This window comes from Pristiophorus japonicus, chromosome 1 (genome assembly GCF_044704955.1).
Source record: "Pristiophorus japonicus isolate sPriJap1 chromosome 1, sPriJap1.hap1, whole genome shotgun sequence".
In the NCBI taxonomy this organism is placed as follows: domain Eukaryota; kingdom Metazoa; phylum Chordata; class Chondrichthyes; family Pristiophoridae; genus Pristiophorus; species Pristiophorus japonicus.
Genome location: NC_091977.1, coordinates 139,747,132 through 139,770,102, shown reverse-complemented (window position 1 = coordinate 139,770,102; position 22,971 = coordinate 139,747,132). Strand labels below are relative to the sequence as shown.

Here is a 22,971-nt window from a genome sequence, read left to right as displayed (position 1 = left end):
CTCAGTTAGCAACCCAGAGCTCATGAAGTGTGAAATTCAATTTAAAAAATCTGGACATTTTTGGGCCCAAGGTGAAGTAATCATGAAAGCCATTGAATTATCGTAAACCCAACTGGTTTGCTAATGCCTTAAACCTCTCTCACCCTCACCCTTTCACCTTCAACAAGTGCAAGGAGCTTACCGGTCTCTTCATTGCCAAGATAGAGACCATCCATTCAGCTGCCTCTACTGCTTACCCCCCCCCCCCCCACTTGCCCACCAAGCCATACTTTCCCTCAGGTCCACCCTGTCTTTACCTATCTGATTCCCGGAGCATCTCTGGAAATGGCTTCTCTAACCAGGCTTACTACCTCACCTTCGAAGTCTCCCAAGGAATTATCCTTGGCCTCTCCCTAATCTGCATGCTGCCCTCGGTAACTTTATTCACCAATGTGGGATGAACTTCTAAATATATATCACCTACTTCCATCCCAAACTCTCATTTCCCCTCTGGCCCTACCTCAGCTCATCTTCCACTGAAACCCTGAATTATTCCAATGCTCTCCTGCTGAACTTCCCATCCTTGATCTTCTATAAACTTCAGCTCATCCAAAACTCTGCTGCTACTGTTAACCTATCCTACACCTATTTTCACTCACTCATCACCCCTGTTCTAGGCTCCTGATTCTCCCGATGCACTAAATTATCATTCTTGTGCTTTATTGTCTCCCTGACCTCAACCCTTTGTAACCTTCTCTAGCCGTAAAATTCCCGCCTTTTAAACTTGCCATTCCATTCCTTGGGTGCATCCTCCCCAGCATTGGCAGCTATGCTTTCAGCAGCATAGGTCCCACTCTCTAGAATTCTCTCCCTGATTCCCGCCACCCCATCTCGCTTAAAACCCACCTCTTTGACCAAGTTTATGCTCACCTTTCCTCCTTTGGCTTGGCATCAAGTTTTTCTTTATGCGTCAGTGAAGTGCTTGGAATGTTCTTCTACATTAAAGCCACTATATAAATGTAAATTGTTGCCCTACAGTGAAGGGAACCTGACAAGTCTATTTGTCTGGTCGACATGTGACTCCAGTCCCACACTATATGGTTGACTCTTGATGCCTTCTCAAGTAGCGTAGCAAGCCACCCAGTTGTAAGAGCAATCACTTTTCAGGACAACGAGTGATGAGAGGAGTAAATGAATCCTTGCCAGTGCCAACCACATCCTGAGTGCACATAACAAAAATCAGAAAAGCATCAATATTATATTGCTAAAATCTAATTTAAAATTGTCCAATGAATCCCAAATTGTCAGTAGTTTTGTGTTGAGTCTGTTTCTATGACAAACTGTTTTAAAACCAGTTCACTTCAGACCCTTAATAACTGGCTTTATCAGCTAGAAATTCAATGATTGAACCAAAAACTTTTTTTTTGGAAGCAGTGAAAATCGTGCCAATGTCATTTTTCCTTTTAAGATGCTGGCACAGTGGTACAATGTTAAAGGGGCAAAAACAATTACAAATTAGATTCAAACACAGTCTGCTTTTCAATATTAATGCATGACACCATGTAAACTATATCTAAAACTAGCTGTTTTTTCTGACCTCCTTGGAATTTCAAAATGTTACTAGCAAATAAATTATTTCAATATTAGTCTTCTCGTTGCTGTTGAGCATTAGAAATATTGCAAGAAAGCAAAACTACCACTACTGAGCCTTTATAGAAATGCAAAAACATGCTGTCCCTTTAGAGTTATAAGGTATGTAACCATGTATCTTTTTATCAGTTTGGCATTGTTGATGGAGATGGATTCCTGAGCTTCTGGCAAACAAGTCCAATTGCTTTAGGAGCTACACCAAAACCTTACCTGGTGAGCTGATAATTAGCTATCTTTATATATTTAAATTTGATATATTAATAAACTACCATGTAACTTGCGCTGCATATTCATTATTTGAATTATGTTTTATTTTTCAGACTTGGCAGTGCCATAACAAAACTGCAAATGATTTTGTTTTTGTTAGTTCTTCTACTTTAATAGCAACAGCAGGACTGTCTAGTGACAACAGGTAAGATTAACACGTGAAGTTTATATCTTGCACATATGTATAAGGTGCTTTGGTCTTTGCTTTTACCTTTTTGATGCCCCACTGCACTAGCTGTGGCACTGTCCATCCTTGCACAAGTACAAACTTGTCACCTCAATAACTTTGAAAAGAATGTTACCAAATGTTAAGTAAACTTTTTGTGGGTTCTACATTAGATAAAGCACCAGGGTTCTTTTGAAATTACTGTGCTTAGAACCATTGATATGTTCTGATACTTAAATAGTGTCATCTCATTAAATACATTTTTTAGCTTTACACTAAACATCATAAGCAATTTTCTCCTCATCCTCTGACTTCCTTTTACAAACAAGTTACTGTTTTACATTGTGTGCCATAAATAAGTGTGAACTCAACTAAAGTATTTAATCGAACGATCTGATTGCTCAGTGGATAGTTGCATCAAATGAGTGGAACTAAGCCAAATAGACCAATAATGTGCCATTTCAATCCTAATCTACATTATTAACCAATTAAAGTATGCCTAGGGTAGGGAAATGAAAGTGGTGATCTGCAAGGCACAAGTCAGCAGTGTGATGGAATATTCTCCACTTGCCTGGATGCTTGCAGCTCCAACAACACTCAAAGCTTGACACTATCCAAGACAAAAGTCCGCTTGATAGGTACCCCATGCAACACCTTAAACATTCATTACCTCCACCACTGGCACAATGTGGCTGTGGTGTGTACTATCTCCAAGATGCACTGTAGCAACTCGACAAGTCTTTGACAACACCTCCCAAACCCACAAACTCTGCCACTTAGAACGATGAGAACAGCAGGTGCATCGGAATACCACCACCTCCAAGTTCCCTCCAAGAAACATCATCATCACAGGCAGTCCCTCGAAACGAGGATGACTTGCTTCCATGCCAAAAAGGGATGAGTTCACAGGTATTACATAGAAACATAGAAAATAGGTGCAGTCTGACAATGTAGAGACCGTGAAGGGGTTGAGAGAAGTGGTAGTGAGGTAGAGCCGGGTGTCATCAGCGTACATGTGGAAACTATGCTGTGTTTTCAGATGACGTCACCAAGGGGCAACATATAGATGAGAAATAGGAGGGGAGCCAGGATTGATCCTTGGGAAACACCAGATGTAACGATGCAGGGGTGGGAAGAGAAGCCATTGCAGGTGATTCTCTGGCTATGATTAGATAGATAAGAATGGAACCAGGCAAGTGCAGTCCCACCCAACTGAACGACGGTGGAGAAGGATAGAGTGATCAACCATGCGGTGGAGAGGTGTTGGAGAAGGAGTGGTCAACTGTGTCAAAGGCTACAGACAAGTTAAGAACAACAAGAGGGATTGTTTCCCTTTTTCACAGTCACAAAGAATGTCATTTGTGACTTAGTTAAGCAGAAAAAGAGGGCGTATGACAGATATCAGGTTGAAAATACAAGTGAGAACCAGGCTGTATATAGAAAGTTCAGAGGGCAAGTGAAAAAGGAATTAAGAGGGGCAAAGAGAGAGTATGAGAATAGATTGGCAGCTAACATAAAAGGGAATCCAAAAGTCTTCTATAGGCATATAAATAGTAAATGGGTAGTAAGAGGAGGGGTGGGGCCAAAATGGAGTCCTACGCCTGGAGGCAGAGGGCATGGCTGAGGTACTAAATGAGTCCTTTGCATCTGTCTTTACCAAGAAAGAAGATGCTGCCAAAGTCATAGTGAAAGAGGAGGTAGTTGAGATAATGGATGGGATAAAAATTGATGAGGAGGAGGAGGTACTAGAAAAGGCTGGCTGTACTTAAAGTAGATAAGTCACCAGGACCAGATGGGATGTATCTTAGAATACTGAGCGAAGTAAAGGTGGAAATTGCAGAGGTCCTGACCGTAATCTTTCAATCCTCCTTGGATACAGGGCTGGTCCCAGAGGACTGGAGAATTGTAAATGATACACCCTTGTTCAAAAAAGGGTGTAAGGATAAACCCAGCAACTTCAGGCCAGTCAGTTTAACCTCAGTAGTTGGGAAGCTTTTAGAAACGATAATCCAGGACAAAAGTAATAGTTACTTGGACAAGTGTGGATTAATTAAACAAAGCCAGTGCGGATTTGTTAAAGGCAAATCATATTTAACTAACTTGATTGATGAGATAACAGAGAGGGTTGATGAGGACAATGCAGTTGATATGGTGTACATGGACTTCCAAAAGGCGTTTGATAAAGTGTCACATAATAGGCTGGCCAGCAAAGTTGAAACCCATGGAATAAAAGGGACAGTGGCAGCGTGGATATAAAATTGGTTAAGTGACAGGAAACAGAGTAGTGGTGAACAGTTGTTTATCAGATTGGAGGAAGGTACACAGTGGGGTTCCCAAAGAGGTTGGTACCAGGACCACTGCTTTTCTTGATATATATTAATGACTTAGACTTGGGTGTACAAGGCACAGCTTCAAAATTTGCGGGTAATGCGAAACTTGGAAGTATATTGAACAGTGAGGAGGAAAGTGATAAACTTTAAGAAGACATAGACAGGCTGGTGGAATGGGTGGACACTTGGGGCAGCTGAAATTTAACGCAGAACAGTGCGAAGGTGATACATTTTGGTAGGATGAACGAGGAGAGGCAATATAAACTCGAGGGTACAATTCTAAAGGGGCTGCATAAACAGAGACACCTGAGGGTATATGTGCACAAATTGTTGAAGGTGGCAGGACAGGTTGAGGAAGCAGTTTAAAAAGCTTACGGGATCCTGGACTTCATGAATAGAGGCATAGAATACAAAAACAAGGTCATTATAATGGGCCCAAATTTGACCCATTTTTCAGCGCACTCACTAGAGATGCGCCGACTTCCCAGGGTGAAAACGATGCCGAACAGATCTCCCTGGATTCTGGCCGCTCTGTGGCCTCTCCCGTGGTTTGGTGCGGCGTGGTCTGTCCATTAGGGGGCGGAGCTAGGGCCCTGCGCGAAAAACAGTGTCGGCAGCTCAACACATGCACACTGGAGGTTACGCGCATGCGCAGTATCTCCTGCCCCCAGCCGTGCTGCAGTGTGGGACCCGATGCGTCCCGCCGCTATCCCCGGCCGAGTCGCCTCACGACGTATGCCGGGCTGGCTGCTGGAATATATAGAGAGAGAGAGCGCGCGCGTCAGATCGCTGGCATCGAGAGAGCGAGTCAGATCGCTGGCATCGAGAGAGCGCTGGCATCGAGAGAACGAGTCAGATCGCTGGCATCGAGAGAGCGAGTCAGATCGCTGGCATCGAGAGAGCGAGTCAGATCGCTGTGCTCTCCCGCTCGGTCGTCCCGCCCGCACCTATCCCCAGCCGAGTGGCCTCTCTCACCGGCCGGCCCGCTGACTTCCCGGGCCCGAGTTGGGAAGGTCGAACTTAAGTTTTATTTTTTATTTCTTCTTGATGGTTTTTATGCTTCTTGAATGGTGTTGTGCTTTGTAAAGTCCTCTGCGCTTCCCTTCCCGCCCCTATCTCTGGCTACCTGTGCTGATTTCTTAACTCTCCAAGAGTTTTCTGTGTGGCCACATACGCTGGCCAAAGTTAGTTTGGAGCAACTATTAGCTGTCCGAAGAGGCCTAATTGGCCAAAACTGGCATAGGTGGCTGGCAACGCCCCCTTTTTGTAAAAAAACTAAACTAAACTCAAAAAATCCTAACTAACTCACTTACACTGGCGCAAATTGAATGTGCAAAATGGGGATTTTTAAGATAGAAAGGAGAATAGTAAAAGTGGAGGGCAGAGTAACCCAAGGCAAAAATCAAAAAGGGCCACATTACAGCAAAATTCTAAAGGGACAAAGAGTGTTAAAAAGACAAGCCTGAAGGCTCTGTGCCTCAATGCGCGGAGTATTTGTAATAAGGTGGATGAATTAACTGCGCGGGCAGCTATAAACGATTATGATATAATTGGGATTACGGAGACATGGCTCCAGGGTGACCAAGGCTGGGACAACATTAAGGGGTATTCAACATTCAGGAAGGATAGACAGAAAGGAAAAGGAGGTGGGGTAGAGTTGCTGGTTAAAGAGGAAATTAACGCAATAGTAAGAAAGGACATTAGCTTGGATGATGTGGAATCTGTATGGGTAGAGCTGCGGAATACCAAAGGGCAGAAAACACTAGTGGAAGTTGTGTACAGACCACCAAATAGTAGTAGTGAGTTGGGGATGGCATCAAATAAGAAATTAGGGATGCGTGCAATAAAGGTAAAGCAGTTATCACGGGCGACTTTAATCTACATATAGATTAGGCTAACCAAGCTGGTAGTAATGTGCTGGAGGAGGATTTCCTGGAGTGTATTAGGGATGGCTTTCTCGACCAACATGTCGAGGAATCGACTAGAGGGCTGGCCATCCTAGACTGGGTGTTGTGTAATGAGAGAGGACTAATTAGCAATCTTGTCGTGTGAGGCCCCTTGGGGAAGAGTGACCATAATATGGTACAATTCTTTATTAAGATGGAGAGTGACAGTGTTAATTCAGAGACGAGGGTCCTCAACTTAAAGAAAGGTAACTTCGACGATATGAGACGTGAATTGACCAGGATAGACTGGCAAATGATACTTAAAGGGTTGACAGTGGATAGGCGATGGCAGATATTTATAGATCACATGGATGAACTTCAACAATTGTACATCCCTGTCGAGAGTAAAAATAAAACGGGGAAGGTAGCTCAACTGTGGCTAACAAGGGAAATTAGGGATAGTGTTAAATCCAAGGAAGGGGCATATAAATTGGCCAGAAAAAACAGTAAACCTGAGGACTGGGAGAAATTTAGAATTCAGCAGAGGAGGACAAAGGGTCTAATTAGGAGGGGGAAAATAGAGTATGAGAGGAAGCTTGCAGGGAACATAAAAATTGACTGCAAAAGCTTTTATAGATATGTGAAGAGGAAAATGATTAGTGAAGACCAATGTAGGTCCTTTGCAGTCAGAATCAGGTGAATTTATAATGGGAACAAAGAAATGGCAGACCAATTGAACAAATACTTTGGATCTGTCCTCACAAAGGAAGACACAAATAACCTTCCGGAAATACTAGCGGTTCGAGGGTCTAGCGAAAAGGAGGAACTGCAGGAAATCCTTATTAGTCAGGAAATTGTGTTAAGGAAATTGATGGGATTGAAGGCCGATAAATCCCCAGGACCTGATCGTCTGCATCCCAGAATACTTAAGGAAATGGCCCTAGAAATAGTGGATGCATTGGTCATCATTTTCCAACATTCTATTTACTCTGGATCAGTTCCTATGGACTGGAGGGTAGCTAATGTAACACCACTTTTTAAAAAAGGAGGGAGAGAGAAAACAGGGAATTATAGACCGGTTAGCCTGACATCGGTGGTGGGGAAAATGTTGGAATCATTTATTAAAGATATAATAGCACGCATTTGGAAAGCAGTGACAGGATGAGTCCAAGTCAGCATGGATTTATGAAAGGAAATCATGCTTGACAAAACTTCTAGAATTTTTTGAGGATGTAGCGAGTAGAATAGACAAGGGAGAACCATGGATGTGGTGTATTTGGACTTTCAAAAAGCTTTTGACAAGGTCCCACACAAGGGATTAGTGTGCAAAATTAAAGCACATGGTATTGGGGGTAATGTATTGACGTGGATAGAAAACTGTTTGGCAGACAGGAAGCAGAGAGTCAGAATAAACGGGTCCTTTTCAGAATGGCAGGCAGTGATCAGTGGGGTGCTACAGGGTTCAGTGCTGGGACCCCAGCTATTTACAATATACATCAATGATTTAGATGAATGAATTGAATGTAATATCTCCAAGTTTTCAGATGACACTAAGCTGGATGGCAGTGTGAGCTGTGAGGAGGATGCCAAGAGGCTGCAGGGAGACTTGGACAGGTTAGATGAGTGGGCAAATGCATGGCAGATGCAATATAATGTGGATAAATGTGAGGTTATCCATTTTGGTGGCAAAAACAGGAAGACAGAATATTATCTGAATGGTGACAGATTAGGAAAAGGGGAGGTGCAACGAGACCTCGGTGTCATGGTACATCAGTCATTGAAGGTTGGCATGCAGGTACAGCAGGCGGTGAAGAAGGCAAATTTCTTGTTGACCTTCATAGCTAGAGGATTTGAGTATAGGAGCAGGAAGGTCTTACTGCAGTTGTACAGAGCCTTGGTGAGGCCACACCTAGAATATTGTGCTCAGTTTTGGTCTCCTAATCTGAGGAAGGACATTCTTGCTATTGAGGGCGTACAGTGAAGGGTCACCAGACTGATTCCCGGGATGGCAGGACTGACATATGAGGAGAGACTGAATCAACTGGGCTTATATCCACTGGAGTTTAGAAGAATGAGAGGGAATCTCATAGAAACATATAAAATTCTGACGGGATTGGACAAGTTAGAGACAGGAAGAATGTTCCCATTGCTGGGGAGTTCCAGAACCAGGAGTCACAGTCTAAGAATAAGGGGTAAGCCATTTAGGACCGAGATGAGGAGAAACTTCTTCACTGAGAGTGGTGAACCTGTGGAATTCTCTACCGCAGAAAGTTGTTGAGGCCAGTTCGTTAGATATATTCAAAAGGGAGTTAAATATGGGTCTTACGGCCAAAGGGATCAAGGGGTATGGAGAGAAAGCAAGAAGGGGGTACTGAGGTTGAATGATCAGCCATGATCTTATTGAATGGCAGTGCAGGCTCAAAGGGCCGAATGGCCTACTCCTGCACCTAATTTCTATGGGCCCAAGTTTCCACATGATTTGCGCCTGATTTTTAGGAGCAACTGGTGGGGAACGGACTATCTTAGAAATCGCAATTCTCCACATTTCTTTTTCTGCAGTTCTCGTGAGGTAGAACAGTTCTACTTTGGAACAGAATTTTTTCTTCAAAAGGGGGCGTGTCCGGCCACTGATGCCTGATTTCAAAGTTTCCACAGTGAAAACGTACTCCAAACTAAAGTAGAATGGAGCAAGTGAAGATTTTTGTAGAACTGAAAAAACCTGTTCTACACATTAAAAAATCAGGCGCAGGTTACAAATTAGGCGTCCAGAACGAGGTGGGGGGGAAGGGAAGTCATTACATTCTACAAACAATCCTTATTAATACTTCTACAAATATTATACAAATAAATCCAACCTGAATAAACATAAGCAAAGAAAAGATTAAATAAACCATCTTCCTACCTGTGTGAAAGTGCTTCAGCCATCGTTCGTTCCCGCGGGGGCTGGGGAAGGAAACCGCCGTTTGTTGCCGCGGAGGGGAGGGAGGGGGAGGAAACAGCGGTTTGTTGCCACCGCGGAGGGGAGGGAGGGGAAGGAGACAGCGGTTTGTTGCCGTGGAGGGGAGGGAGGGGGGGGAAACCGCTGTTTGTTGCCGCGGAGGGGAGGGAGGGGGAGGAGACAGCGGTTTGTTGCCGTCGTGGAGGGGAGGGAGGGGGAGGAAACCGCCGTTTGTTGCTGTGGAGGGGGGGAGGAGACAGCGGTTTGTTGCCGTGGAGGGGAAGGAGACAGCGGTTTGTTGCCGTGGAGGGGAGGGAGGGGAAGGAGACAGCGGTTTGTTGCCGTGGAGGGGAGGGAGGGGAAGGAGACAGCGGTTTGTTGCCGTGGAGGGGAGGGAGGGGAAGGAGACAGTGAGAAGGGTAGCCTCAGTGCTGATGTGCTGATGGCAATGTGCTTTTATTAAAAAATGTTCAAAAATTAAGCAGCTACAAAGAAGTACAAAAATGGCCGAGTGCCAATGTTTCCTTCACACTGCGCGTGCGCGAACGCTCCAACGCGCACGCGCAGCGTTGCCGGCAGGAAAAAAAACTACTTTAAATAGTACCCGCCCCCTCCCACTTACAAAATCGGCGCGAGTATAGGCTCTGTCCCCCTGGGCGCTGCGCCAAACAGACAAGGAGCTGCAAAGCACTCGAGAATAGCGCGTTTTTTTTCTGGCGCCGTTTTAGGCGTGAAAAACGGGCGCCCAGCTCGGAGGGGCGCCCATTTTTTATCCTGTGGAAGCTTGGGCCCTATATTTCTATATTTCCAGAAAAATCAAGTTGCTCAAAAAAAAAACGGAGCAACTCCTGGCCAATTTTGGGCTCGAGGAACCTTTATAAAACACTGGTTCGGCCTCAACTGGAGTATTGTGTCCAATTTTGGGCACTGCAGGGAAGATGTGAAGACCTTGGAGAGGGTGCAGAAAAGATTTACAAGAATGGTTCCATTGATGAGTGACTTCATTTACATGGATAGAATAAAAATGGGGTTGTTCTCCTAGAAAGTTGAGATGAGATTTGATAGAGGTGTTCAAAATTATGAGGGGTTTAGACAGAGTAGATAGAGAAACTGTACCCAAGGGTCGAGAACCAGAGGAGACAGATTTAAGGTTATTGGCAGAAGAACCAAAGGCGACTTGAGGAAAAAAAAATTTACGCAGCTAGTGGTTAGGATCTGAAATGCACTGCCTGAAAGGATGGAAGAAGCAGATTCAATTGTGGCTTTCAAACTGTAATTAGATAACTATCTGAAGGAAAATTATTTGCAAGGTTACAGGGAAAGGGTGGGAGTGTGGGAATAGCTGAAGTGCTCTTGCAGAGCGCCGGCACGGGCTCGACGGGCCTCCTGTGCAGTAATGATTCTATGATTTCCCTTCTTAAGTCGCACTTCATCCTGACTTGGAAATATATCTCTGTTCCTTCAAAGTCAGTGGGTCAAAATCCTGGAATTCCCTCATCATCATCATGGGCAGTCCCTTGGAATCAAGGAAGACTTGCTTTCACTCCTGAAGTGAGTTCTTTGGTGGCTGAACAGTCTAATACGAGAGTCACAGATGGGACAGATAGTTTGTTAAGGGAAGGGGTGGGTGGGATTGGTTTGCCACATGCTCTTTCCGCTGTCTGCGCTTGATTTCTGCATGCTCTCGGCATTGAGACTCGGTGCTCAGCGCCCTCTCGGATGTACTTCCTCCACTTGGGGCGGACTTGGGCCAGGGACTCCCAGGTGTCAGTGGGGATGTTGCACTTTATCAGGGAGGCTTTGAGGGTGTCCTTGTAGCGTTTCTGCTGCCCACCTTCGGCTCGTTTATCATGAAGAAGCTCCAAGTAGAGCACTTGCTTTGGGAGTCTCGTGTCTGGCATGCGAACTATGTGGCCTGCCCAGCAGAGCTGATTGAGTGTGGTCAGTGCTTCAATGCTGGGGATGTTAGCCTGAATGAGGACGCTGATGTTGGTGCACCTGTCCTCCCAGGAGATTTGTAGGATCTTGCGGAGACATCGTTGGTGATATTTCTCCAGCAACTTGAGATGTCTATTGTACATTGTCCATGTCTCTGAGCCATACAGGAGGGCAGGTATTACTACAGCCATGTGGACCATGAGCTTGGTGGCAGTTTTGAGGGCTTGGTCTTCAAACACTCTTTTCCTCAGGCGACCGAAGGCTGGAACTCCCTAATAGCATTGTGAGAGTACCTTTACTACACAGACTGCAGCGGTTCAAGAAGGCGGCTCACCACCACCTTCTTGAGGGCAATTGGGGATGGCAGTAAATGTTTGCTTTGCTAGTGATTCCCACATCCCAAGAATGAATACATTTTTAAAAATTGGTCCTTAGACTTAGCAGATAATATTTGCAGGAATTTTCCAGACTGTAAAATTGAATCATCAATGTTGGCTTCAAAAGAAACCAGATCCAGAGTGTAAAGATAGAAGTCTCATCCGGACCTACACATCTGTCTCTAATTTCTTGGTCATTGAATGGTAAAGTCTTTCTTGTGTGGTCTCCAGTTCAGTTTTAATTTTTGACATGTTTTACCCATGACTATAACTATTGATCACTATAACAACGCCTGTGGCTCAAATTTGATCCTGGAATTACAAAGACTTGGAAAAGTTGTACTGGTACCACTTCTAGCCATTACATCAGCTGGACATATCAACCTGTTCCAAAAGTCATTGATTTTCTATATACACAGATGCTTATGGGTTATGTTGTCCTTCATTCTGTCTAAAATTGTGTTTTCCCACACTGTGTAATTTTCTTCCATTTCTGGTCAGGATTTCCCTATTTCTTCCTTTGTATTGTTGACGTGTTTAAAAATTAGAACTTAATAGCTATGACTATAGTACTTCAAATATGGTAAAAGCATTAAAGTTCATAGCTGAGCCAGTGTCTGAGAATGGGGAGCTGTCTACAGATGTCAGTCTCTCAAGTTCTACTTTTTTGAAGAACAGTCGGAAATGAAGAAGCATATAAGTATATTTATCTCAATTATTTTTTCTCCCCTCTAGGAATATCTGTCTCTGGGATACACTTGTGCCACAAACCAATAGTCTAGTTCATGGTAAGCTTAGTAGAAAATATGTGATGTTAAATTCACAATTACATTTATAATAATGAAACTTTATAGTCATAAGTTATTGAAAAATACTTCTCAAAATAATTAACTTGGAACGTTGTAGTTTTTGACCTTTTAACAAATGAATATGGTCACTTGTACAGTTGAAAGTTTCAAAAAAACATGATTTAGAATTTTTTAAAAATCAGAAATCACATTATACTGTTCATCTGATGCCCTAAGATCTGGAATCCCCATCCTAAACCTCTCCGCCTCTCTACCTCTTTCCTCCTTTTAAGACACACCTTAAAACCTACCTCTTTGACCAAGCTTTTGGTCATCTGCCCTAATATTGCTTTCTGTGACTCGGTGTCAAATTTTGTTTGATAAAGCTTCTGTGAAGTGCCTAGGGACGTTTTACTGCGTTAAATGTGCTATATAAATGCAAGTTGTTAAATGGGGCAGTGTCCGTTCTATTCTGCACCAGATTTAAATCATCATTTAAACTCTGTGAGGCATTTCTGTTTTATAGAACTGTCTCTTTTTTTTGGTGAAATATACATAAAGTAATAGATTTATGATTACAGTACAAGGTATATAATAAATACAATTTATGAATCTACTCGATTTTGCCAGTCATGGATGAATGCAGAAAACAAGTATGTGGATAAGCAAGCTGATCAAGTCAAAGCAGTTAGTTCTTGAAGAGTAACGTACAACAGCAAAACCACCTCCTCTGCCAAAAAAATGTTTCCAGTTTGTGCAGCTTTAACATGCTGTCTTCTAGTGCTGAAAAAAAGGATCAAAAATGACTAGCCATGTAGCAGTTGGAACTCTTTTGAACTGTAAATTTACTTTTCCCTCGAGGCTCTCACTTGGATTTTTATTCTGTAATTCCAAATTGTATTTATACTATTAAATGCATCTATGCTATTTGCCTCAACAACTACTTGTGGTAGCACGTTTCACATTCTCACCACTCTTTGGGTAAAGAAGTTTCTGCTGAATTCCCTATGAAGTTTTATACTTTAAATTGAGATGATCAAGGAAGCTTTGTGGTGCAATGTGGGAAAGTATAATTTGTCTGATTTTGATTTGGAATGTGATTCCTTTACTTTGTTAGACAAGGAGAGTCTTCTGTTGCTTTTATATTGCACAAAACTTGTGCTCGTACTGCTGGCTCACAACATTCATGCCTTTTGCAGTTGCCAGCTGAATTTGCTAAGTCCAGCAGCCAGAAGGCTTGTTTTTGTTTTTATATCAGGTCCTCCCAGCATGGACCTTAGTTTATGTGTCACATTTATTTTGGGGTTATAAGCATATAGAGAGAGTCGTGGGAAAGCCCGAGCGCAGCCCTGCACCTCTGTAGTGCTTGTCAGTGTTTCCAGCGCCTCAATTCTGTAGAACACTGACAGCACAAATGTCAAAATAAAGTTGGCCATGGTCCCTTTAAGGAAACTGGCTGATGACATGTCATCAAATGATGTCACCAGACCAGCTTCCTCTAATTGGCCAGCAAACGCACTGTGCGGGCTTAACAAGCCCCATCAATGGAAAGTAATTTCAGAGGCCAGGATGGAGACGCAGTGGGGTCGGGACCCGCCACGGACTCGCCGACATTAGTAAAATTGCGGCCATACTACTTTAGCAGTGCCAATCGCTTGGAGGCCATGTTAAAGTACACATCCAAATGTAGTCATCAGTATTGAGTCATACTGCCAACTGTATGTAGTTCAAAGGCCAGGTGTAGCAGTGGTCTGTTTATGTGTACATGCATGTGCTCTGCTCAGTGGTATTCAAATGCTGATTGGAAAGTGCATTTTGCAATTTTTTTTAATAGAAAGCTGACTGCCTCTTTGCATTGTAAGAATGATTTGTCTTTGGTTTCCAATAAACTAGTCGATCTGTAAAACAAAACATTAAAAATAATAAATTTAATTATTAGCTTCTAATGAAGTCTAAAGTTTTGATGCCGTTTGTTTCAAGCAGTTTTTTTACTGCAGGATACTAAAACAATGTGGATTATAGTGTAACTAGTTGATATTCTCTGGAAAGTTTGTTGGAAAAATTTTTTATTGGATTATCAGACTGTGCACAAAACAAGGCAACTAGAAGTGCTATGTTCAATGTATGGTTTTTGCATTCCAGCTTTCACATGTCATGATAATGGAGCCACTGTGTTGGCATATGCATCAAAGCACCAACTTTTGATATCTGGTGGAAGAAAAGGTTTCATCTGTGTATTTGATCTACGTCAGCGACAATTGCGTCAGACTTTTCAAGCTCATGATTCACCTGTCAAAGCAATTGCTGTAGATCCAACAGAGGAATACTTCATTACTGGGTCTGCTGAGGGTAACATGAAGGTATAAGTGATGTATAAAATATAATTTGTTAATTTAAAATAAAGTTGACATACTTTATAGTCCTAAATAAACCCAAGTATGTTAAACCAGTATTCAATGTGTATAACTAGAAATATTCTTTCCCTGCAAAAATAAGCACACAAAGTATTTATGTATTTACTGGAGAATAACTGAAAATATGTCAGCACTGTAGCCTTGTTTGGGGCAGCAACAAACTAAATGCTGTATTTTATAGAGGACTCTTCAGGATGTGAAGAGTTATTTCAATTCATTGAGCTTGCTCCATGTTGTGGATCAATGCTTTAGTCAACCATTATTGGTTCATAAATTCAGTGATCACTAAACTTGACCTCTGCTCTGGATTTCATGGGCTCAATTTTCCCCAGTGATTTACACTGTTTTTTAGGAGCAGGCTGCTCTTTTTGGCCTAAGTTGAACCACAGTTTCCCCAATCAATTTGCACCAGCGTAACTCTGTTAGTTACAATTGTTTTAAGTCAGTTTTATTTTCAGCCAAAGGGGGCGTAACCAGCCACCTGCACCACTTCTGGCCATTTAGGGAAGTTTGACCAGCTGAGAGTTACTCCAGTTCTGATTAGGCCAGCGTATGTGGCCTCTCCAGAAAAACCTTCCCTAGAGTTAAGGAAATTGGCGCAGGTAAGGAAAGCGACGCAGTAGATGCCCGGACACAATGAAAGAATTGAAAAACACATGGCAGCAACTTACCTCCAACCCTGCCCAATGGCTGTCTGGTCCCATTTCTCAGTCCAAGAGGGAGAGAGAAAGAGAGACTCTGACACTGAGTTGGGTGTCCCGAGGACCGAGAATGGGACCGGACTGGGAGACTGGGGACCGAGAATGGGACCGGACAGCCCTTCGGGCGGGGTTGGAGATAAGTTGCTGCTATGTGGTTTTTCAATTCTTTTAATGCGTTGGGAGCTGCCTGTATGCTTCACTTTGCAGCCTCAGCTCACGTCATGTCCCTGGCTACCATGGCAGCCCGATCTTTTTGGCGCAGATCAAGGCTCCACCCTCAAAACTAAAGGTCTAGTTAAGCCATGCCAAAATGAAGAAATCCAACAGGGAAACTTAGAACATTTTTTTTTGCGTACATGGGCCCCAAAAAATCAGGCGTAACTCTAAGTATGCCCAAAAAAATGCTTTGGGGAAAATTGAGCCCTATGTTTTATCCTCCAAAAAATGTTCAATTTCCTTTGTATAAAAGCTACACAGACCCAACATTCACTGCAACATACAGGCAATTATTAACTTATTTCATGGGCTTCTTCCATGTGACAAGATTTTCCTTCTTTCAGTATCTACTGGCTTCATAAATTGCATTAATACCAGGTACAGCATTTAGGCGATCTGCCTTCTCGAACAGTCATTTTGGTAAAGGACAATCGATTTTAAAAAGATGTGGCTGGGCAAAGTTGCAATTACAGCATGATGATTTTGGAAAGGATATGTACTTTTCATGAAGCTCCAACAAATGGGATCATCGAATGTTGGGCTGTGGGTTGGCATCTACAATCCCCACAATCTTGAGTTTTGGTTTCAGCCTCATTGCTTTGAGGGGGTATTAAGCATAGGCAAGCACTTTACCACAATTTAAATGAAAAATTAAAGTGAAAATAATCTCTGGCCTCCTTCCCTATACCTCCTTGCCAGCTAAGAGGATTATTTACAGCGACCTTGGGATAGCAGTCTTAGAGCAGGATATTCAACTACAACTGATGCACGACTCCAGGAGAGTAAAGGAAAAGACTAGAAAAAAAAATCTTGGGATAGATGGGGAGGATTAGAAAAGTTTTTGAACTTACCTTAGAATAAACTCTTTAAACTATACTGACTCAAAGTTTATACTGATTTTCTGTTACATTTAGGTTTGGAGTTTGTCTACTCACAACCTGATTCACACATTCTCGAATGAGCATGCTCGACAGTCACTCTTCAGAAACATAGGGACGGGAGTCATGCAAATAGAGACTGGTCCAGCAAATCATATGTTCTCGTGTGGAGCTGATGGAACAATGAAGATGAGGATCCTGCCAGATCGGTTTAGCACAGGGAGTGGGAAGTTAGATATCTGGCAAAATGATGTTAAATTTATACTATGATAGTGATATTATCAGCACAGCCCCTTATAGCTTAAATTCAGATCTACTAAAATATTTTGTGTATTAAGTAAATAGCGAGCACTGGTGCCACATAGAGAATAGGTGTTGAGTTAAAGTGGGGATTTTCTTTTTACATTTTAATTCTTAATGCACTGATGCCTTAGAAGATTGTAAGCTTAAGAATTTTGTTAATATTTAAAACTGGGAGAATTATTGATTCTAAATATGTGTCAAAATGTAAGAATGAAGAAATGTTATTGTACAAAGGTAAAATGTGTTGCTGCTAAAAAGCTTTTCTTTGAGACAGGTTGCCGGTATTTTTTTGAAGTGTCAAAATGTACAGTGCTTTAAGGAGAATCAAATAGTACAAGATATAATAATTAACTTTTTTATGCTTGTATTAAGAGTTTGTATATGATATAAAATTATCATTTGAACTGTGACCATTCCTTGTTTTTGCCTTGGGAAGCCCCTGAAATACAAGCTATAAATACTTAGTTTTTGCTTAGAATCTTCATACAGGAGAATGTAGCTAGTGTTCCAGGAATATGTGGCAAGGGAGAATAAAAAAAAAACTTGCACAGCATTTTAATATAAAATGGAAGGTAAAAATGTAAACAATTACTTTTGTCTTAAGGTAGAGGCGTAAATGAGATCCACTAAAGTTTAAATGTTTCTTCCAATAAGACTAATATCTAAATTAATTTTTATCTCTCTATTTTTGTGTGCGAGAGTACACAGCCCAAGGGGACAGCAAGCAGCCTCTACTGCCAGTGCCACTTTGTATCAGTCCAATAATGAGTGTATTGCAGTCGAGCCAAGAATACTCAGCATCTGAATTTACCAAGATTAGTAACCCATGATGTGGGGAATCATGGACACATGCTGCATCCTACACTCCGTTATGCAATGTGTTGATGTGACAGCAAATTGTTTTAAAACTTTGTTTGGCCTAAACTGTGGTATTGTGAATGCTGTTGGTATGATGTTGGAAAACCTTTTGATTGCTGCACGAAGACAGTAAAATCTACATTGAACATTTATCTTGAGACACATTCTAGGATGGAAAGAGTTAATATCCAGAGTTGTTCAGTTTAAAAAAAAAAATCTGAATTGTATATTTTATATGATCGAATGTTTAAATGCAGTACTTGATGGAAAATAAGCCAAAATCAGACTAAAGGTCGTAGCTTTCCTTTCTGTAAGCAAGACGTTGAAGTAAAAGTTGCATATTTATAATCTGATAACTGATTATCCTTTGATATGACTAAATGTAGACATCATTAAGGAGTGATCATTTCTTTTAAGGTAAATTTTGAGCCAATATCTTCAACCTCAGCTTTTAGTATTTATCTTTGATGCAGGTTACTATTCACTATGATCAGCATTCCTGTTCTCAAACAAAAGCAACATTTCCACACGGGAATTTTTTTTTAATGCTTTTTAATTGTTTCCCATTGCATGCCACATACCTGTAGCAAAGAGGGCAGGGGTGGCACTTTTCTCCTAGACTGACATCACCATTCCCGTGCTAACCGATAAGACATGGACAGAAGTGGCCCACGATTACTTGGCCATCCTATCTTATTTTCATTCCCTCCTCACATGACCAGTATCTACCCTTGGTAGTTTGTACTAACGGAGTTTACTGAAATCAGGTATTCAGCATATTGGAAAACATATACCTAAACCTTTACTTTACCAATTTATCCAACAAACCACAATATTACTGGTTCACTTTTATATTAAAAAATTACAGATCCGAAAACATGGTAAATTATTGTTTCACCTGACATTTATGTGTAAGTCAATTTATATTGGACTATTTTTTAAAAAGTGAACACCCATTTTTTTAGGCCAACCGAAAGGATATGTTCTGTTAGGATTAGTGAGTTGCAGTAGCACCATGTTAACCAACAGCAACTACTTCATTACAAGATCCAGATATAAAAATATACAGCAGTACAAGTTGCACCTTGTACAGTTGGAAAACTTCCTTATATTCCATTAAATACAGGAATAATTAAAACTGCTTTGTAAAAGAAAAAGAGATCTATTATATTTACTATTTTATTTCGTGTACACAATACTTGGGAATAATCATTTATATGTAAAGATTGTAACAGTTCACTTTGAATGGCAGCATGTTGTTTTGTGGGGGTTGATAACTTGGGTATAGAACAAAAAAACATTTTGTGTATTGCTTAGCAGAGAGGAATAAAATACATTAGTTTTTGTAATGGGTTCACTTTTTAATACCTAGTTGGCACATGCCTCAGTGTGTGTATAATACTGAGTTTGAAGTCAGAGCAAATGTAATCTTAATTGATCAGAGTTTTGTGTAGCTTTATTAATTTCATTAATTATATCACTTGCTTTGCAAATACCTTAGTAAATAGGCATTACGTGTAAACATTTACATTAATCTTAGTCTATATAAAGGGCTTATTCATAGATCATAGCTGTTTTTTTGTTATGTACTCAGGATATTTTGTCTTTGCTTTAAAATGTTTCAGTATAATTAAAACTTGGTGAAACTTAATTTTATCGCTCACGTAACTAAGTTTGTTTAATAGGTAACATTATAACAATAGAAAGGAAGAGTACAGAAGAAATAAATCAGATCATTTTAATTGTGCAATAAAATGTACTAATTTTATTATAGAACAAAATTTATGAAAGGCTATTGGTAAATCTGAAGAAACATATTTTGTCCCCTTTCCTACTTATAAGGAATATGCTGTAATAATCAATTTCAAAGAAAATACTGCACAAGTTGATCATTATCATGTGATGCCTGAATTACCAGGAGTGTTTGGGTTTTTACGAGTAAAAATTAGCCTTTCACTTTGAATCATAATGAATTTGAAATATGTAATCCCAAGAAACAAATTACTGGTGCTCGGCTTCTGGTTATATTGTCAGAAGCTGACCTTACTGAATTTTCTTTAAACAAAATGATATCAATCATGTTGTATTTAACATACATAATTGTTTCAATAAAACTGCTACAGAATCAAAAAACATTTTGTCATTGTTTGTTCTTATTGAATATATAATGTGCTCCATGTCCCTCCTGTATGGCTCAGAGACATGGACCATGTACAGTGGACACCTGAAGTCGCTGGAGAAATACCACCAACGATGTCTCCGCAAGATCCTACAGATCCCCTGGGAGGACAGACACACCAACATTAGAGTCCTTGACCAGGCCAACATCCCCAGCATTGAAGCACTGACCACACTTGATCAGCTCCGTTGGGCAGGCCACATTGTTCACATGCCAGACACGAGACTCCCAAAGCAAGCGCTCTACTCGGAACTCCTTCACGGCAAATGAGCCAAAGGTGGGCAGAGGAAATGTTATAAGGACACCCTCAAAACCTCCCTGATAAAGTGCAACATCCCCACTGACACCTGGGAGTCCCTGGTCAAAGACCGCCCTAAGTGGAGGAAGTGCATCCGGGAGGGTGCTGAGCGCTTCGAGTCTCATTGCTGAGAGCATGCAGAAATCAAGCGTAGACAGCAGAAAGAGCATGTGGCAAACCTGCCCCACCCTCCCTTACTCTCAACAACTATCTGTCTCACCTGTGACAGGGACTGTGGTTCTCGTATTGGACTGTTCAGCCACCTAAGGACTCATTTTAAAAGTGAAAGCAAGTCTTGATTCCGAGGGACTGCCTGTGATGATGGTAATATGGACCTTCTATTATAGACCTTGTAACATAAGATAAAGAGCATCTCTTCAAACAAAATTTCAGTCACGCATCCTAATTTCTCTAATTAAATGCAAGTTGGTGGTGCTGCTAAATCCTGTCACAGCACAGTGGTGCCCCTTCTTGAACTCTCTGCTTCCTGTACTTTAATTCAAAGTTGCTTAATTCAAGTTAGTAAACAATGTATTTTTGTGCAAAAATGACTGCATTATCAATAATAGATTTAATTGGCAGACTCCCTCTTTCTCCCAGCCCCCCACTGACACGAATGTTCAGATCTAGGTACCAGCACCTTCCCTCCAGAAATTGGACAAAATGCCCAAAGAAAGAACGAACCTTTCATGACCTGCAAACATCCCAAAGCACTTTACAGCCAATGAAGTACCTTTTGAAATGTAGTGACTGTTGGAATCTTGGAAAGGTGGCAGCCAATTTGCAGACTGCAAGCTCCCACAGACAGCAATGAAATAAATGACTAGATCACCTGTTTTAAGTAGAGCAACTTCTCCTTTAATTCAACTCCCTGGAAATAAAAGGTGTCGCTATGTGAACCTGTATGGGTCCTAGCTATGCCTGCCTTTTCGTGGGATACATGGAACATTTTTTGTTCCAGTCACCCTTGGGTCCCCCTCCCTGACCCCTTTTTACGGTACATTGATGACTGTGCCAGTGCCAGTTCCTGATCTCGCCCTGAACTGGAAAATTTCATCAACTTTCCATTTAAATTCTATTCCTCCTTCACCTTCACATGGTCCATCAGCAAATCTTTCCCTTCCATTGCTCGACTTCTCTATCTCCAATTCTAGGGATAGGATATCCACCAATATCTACTATAAATCCACTGACTCCCACAGCTGCATTGATAACACTTCCACCCCACTTCCTGTAAGGCATTTTCCCCATCTCCACATTTGTTCTGACAATGTCCACCTTCCACACTCGTGCTTCCGATGTCTTTCCTCAACTGAAGATTTCCCTCTACTGTGATTGACATGGCCCTTGACTGTGTCCATTCCATTTTCTGCACTTCTGACCTCACCCCTCCCAGAACCACAATAGGGTCCTCCTTGTCCTCAGCTTCCGCCCTCCATATTTAATGGATTGTCCTTCACCATTTCTGCCACTTCCAGCGTGATGCTACTACCAAACATATCCCCCCCCCCACCCCTTCCTTTCAGCATTCCAAAGTGACCATTACTCCACGGCACTCTAGTGCACTCTTCATTCATCCACAATGCTCCCCCTCCTTCCCACAGCACCTTCCCATCTAAGAGCAGGAGTTGCAACAGCTGCCCTTCCACATCCCACATTCCAGGGCCCCAAACACTCCTTCCAGATGAAAGTGATTTACTTGTACTTCAAACTTGGTGTACTCTGCTCACAATGCAGTTTCCTCTACATTGATCACTTTGCTGAACACCTCCATTCAGTCTGCAAGCATGAGCTTCCGGTCACCTGCCACTTTAATTTTCCATCCCACTTTCTGTCTTCGGCCTCCTACACTATTCCGATGAAATTCAATGCAAGATCGAGGAACAGCACCTCATCTTTTGAGCCTTCCGAACTCAACATTGAGTTCAATAACTAGATCATAACTATTGCTCCCATTTTCTTGGACAGTAGATGCTGTAACCATTTGCACCTCCTCTAGAGCCATCTTTTTTTTTTTACTTGGCACATTACCAGCCCCTTTCCCTTGCACCATCTTTTTGCCATTTAATCATGCCTGCCCGACACCCTATAACAGACCTTGCTCTTTATTATTCCCTACCCTCCCCAGCCCCTGTTTTTGACTAGCTCTGTACTTTCTTAATAACTGTTAAATCTAACTTTTTCCCATTATGATTAAAGGTAATCGATCTGAAATGTGAACTGTTTCTTCACAGATGCTGCCTGACCTGCTGAGTGCTTCCAGCATTTTCTGTTTTTAACCAGATTTCCAGCATCCAAAGTATTTTGCATCTGTTTTAAGTGTTGATTTTCCTACTCATGAAGCTTGTGGCTGATTGCACGCATGCAGCCATGGGGGCACTTCCCAGTCAATGATGGCCTACACTTGTGGGGAATCTGGAGATGCAGTGAAGTCTACTGTCCTTTCCTGCTGGAATTCCTGCGGAATGTGATGTCGTCGTTGGCCCTGCTTGATGCAGACATGAACAGAAGGCCGACTTGTGACTGTCACCTGCTGTAGCCCAAAGCGCAAATAAAATTAAGGGGCGTTGTCACATTACCACAGGCAATGCGTGTCAAGCTGGGAGAATAGGTTGCAGATCTTGTAAGACTGCACAGGTCTGCCTCATGCATTGCTCCTCAGAAAAGTGGAGGTAATTCACTCTGGACCTATTGATCCTGTGGGTTGGGTAAGGATGCCTGCGAGTAGCCTCGTCATGAGGTCTCCTCGGAAGTCCAATTGCAGCTCCATGAGGTTCCTGATCTGACTGCTGCTCTTCCTCCAAC

The 22,971-nt window shown here is 42.0% G+C and overlaps 1 protein-coding gene across 1 annotated transcript in view; it reads left to right on the top strand.

Annotated features, from left to right (window-relative positions):
- The window catches only part of LOC139253580 (dmX-like protein 1), a 200,946-nt gene extending 181,124 nt beyond the window's left edge, over positions 1-19,822 (top strand). Inside the window, exons 25-29 of the mRNA XM_070873611.1 lie at positions 1,759-1,842; positions 1,950-2,041; positions 12,267-12,319; positions 14,462-14,679; positions 16,565-19,822. Of these exons, the coding sequence (XP_070729712.1) occupies positions 1,759-1,842; positions 1,950-2,041; positions 12,267-12,319; positions 14,462-14,679; positions 16,565-16,798 (681 nt within the window). The 3' untranslated portion in view covers positions 16,799-19,822. The remainder of the gene's footprint in view (positions 1-1,758; positions 1,843-1,949; positions 2,042-12,266; positions 12,320-14,461; positions 14,680-16,564) is intronic.
- Positions 19,823-22,971: the final 3,149 nt, after the last annotated feature.